At 40.6% G+C, this 2,413-nt stretch overlaps 1 protein-coding gene across 1 annotated transcript; it reads right to left on the bottom strand.

The window, feature by feature from the left end:
• Positions 1–6: 6 nt before the first annotated feature.
• On the bottom strand, positions 7–330 carry LOC108355375 (probable glutathione S-transferase; the record flags this gene model as incomplete). The annotated part of the gene is made up of 1 exon (XM_017606536.1): positions 7–330. A coding segment is annotated over exon 1 (324 nt), but the record flags the coding sequence as incomplete, so codon positions are not given.
• Between the last annotated feature and the right edge of the window lie 2,083 nt (positions 331–2,413).

Genomic DNA, 2,413 nt, shown 5'->3' on the forward strand with positions numbered 1-2,413 from the left:
GTCAGCTGGGTAGACGGAGTTTTCTGGGTGGGCTCTGTCCAAATAGTCGATGATGGCCAGCGATTCAAAGAGGGTGTGCGTGGATTTCCGGGTGCCGCCGCCGCCGTCCGTAGATGACGTGATGGTTTCCACAATCAGAGCGGGAACGGTTTCCGCCGGGTTCACCGCCTTGAAGGCCGCCGAGTGCTGCTCGCCGCTGTACAGCGAAATTGGCCGGTACTCGTACTTTAGGCGCTTGTGTTCGAGCATTGAACGGACTCGCCAGGAGCAGGAGCTTCGAGCGGCGCCGTAGAGGATGTAAGTTGGGGTGGTGTTACTGGTAGAAGTCATGGTAAATATTTTTCAAGGGAAAATTTGATGAAAACTGCTTTTATACAACAAAAACATTGAAGTGAAAAAAAATCAGCAGTTGATCTAGTTGCGCTAAATGACGAATAAAAAACAAAATACAGTGAAGTGAAATGTGTGTCAGTGATGTCTTTGTATGGTGACAGTCGCAGCAGCAGCTGCGGCATGATGAATGAAGATAATAAATAAGGGATATCATTTTAGTGGTGGTGGTGATATGGCGTGAAATGAGGACGCAACAACTGTTGATGATGATGATGACAGAAAATGAAAGAAGATGTAAACTAGCATTTTTATCACTGATACTTTTTTCGATAGTGAAAAAATGCATGTGAGCTGATTTAGCAAGCAATTAGCGATGTTCAACACTGAAATGGAAAAAGAATAGTTTAAGTTTAAATAACAAAACATGTAGTGCCACCTGCATCAACACATCACAGTCAGCATGCACAATGGGCAAGAATCAATTGAGAAAGGCAAGACCGGTTTGGCCAATGCACTAGGACCCTAGGGACAAATGAGTTGTTGTGGGGAGAGAGTTTAGAGTGACCACAGTCAGTCGGCTTGCTCAGTGGTGTTTGTTTTGATTTGAGCCGTTCATATTGTCCACTTTGTTTTCAGCTGCTGAATCTCACTTTAGTTCTTTCCATTTGATTTGTTGTTTGTTTAACCAGTTACTGAGGAAAATGTCTGACACCGAGCAGCTGTTTGGATCTGACGAGGACATGTACGACGTGTTTGATTGTGGAAATAATGATGAAGAAGAAAATGAAGAAAAGAATGCCGTAATAGTGGTAAAGGAAGAAGATAATTTGGAGAATGAGAACGATGTTTTGGAAAGTGTTGATCAATCAGCAGGCAATGGTAAGCGGTGGGCAATTGATATGATTACCTTTATTTATTGACTTTTTTTAAATCAACAGAATCAAAAATCAAAACTAAAGAACAGGATGAAACGTCAATTGATATGTACGACGATGAGTTTCATTTGATTATGGAAAATGATTTTGCCGCTACTGTTGAAAATGTCAATAAAATGAATGAGGCATTGAATGTGAATGAAAAATCGGAACTGGACTCTAATGCCACTGAAATTGATGATGAGAATTATGAAGCAGTCAGTGGTGAGTGGGCAGTGTGTGTTTATTTATTCTTTTGTGTAACACTTTTATTTTTGCAGAACCTCAGCCAACTAAAGCAGTGGTCAATGACAACTCGAGCAGTTTATCAGGGGAGCAACAAACAAACCTTCGACAAAGAACAGTAAAAAAGCACATATGTCAGCAGTGCAACAAAAGCTTTGATCGTCCATCTAAACTCAAAGTACACCAACTGGTTCACACTGGCGTTCGACCGCACAAATGCACAATTTGCTCCAAATCATTCATACAACTTGGTCATCTTCAAACACACCAACTGATTCACACTGGCGTTCAATCGCACAAATGCACAATTTGCTCAAAATCATTCAAAACCAAAGGAGAGCTCAAACGACACCAACTGGTACACACTGGCGTTCGACCGTACAAATGCACAACATGCTCCAAATCATTCACACGAATTGATATTCTCAAAACGCACCAAAAAGTTCACAGCAATTCTAGACCATTTCAATGCACAATTTGTCAGCAAACATTCAAACACAAACAAGCCATCAAAAAACATCTTCAAGCTAAACATCCACAGTAAAGCTATTTTACCTGCCTCCTTTATAACATAAACATTTGCTGTTTAAACCATTTTTCTCCTTTTCCTTCCACTGAACAATATTTGTAATCTATTTAGCAACTTTGAAAATAAAATCATTTTTAAAAAAACATTTTTTATTTTTACAATGGTATTTGCAAACACTACCGACACCTGTTGCAGGTGAATAGAAGTGAATCAGCTGTTTAAAAAACTGTAAAGTGAAAAAGACAGACAGTTTCTCAAAACCATCGATACCTAGACAACTGCAAAACAATCGAGAAAGGCCGGACCGGCACATGCACTTGGGCCTTAGGGACACGTGAGCTGCAGTGGAAAGTGAAAGAGAGAAGGAACACAGGCAGTTGGCTTGCTCAGT

The sequence above is a fragment of the Rhagoletis zephyria genome, unplaced genomic scaffold (genome assembly GCF_001687245.7).
Source record: "Rhagoletis zephyria isolate East Lansing unplaced genomic scaffold, Rhagoletis_zephyria_1.1 Rzeph_scaffold_45001, whole genome shotgun sequence".
NCBI classification, from domain to species: domain Eukaryota; kingdom Metazoa; phylum Arthropoda; class Insecta; order Diptera; family Tephritidae; genus Rhagoletis; species Rhagoletis zephyria.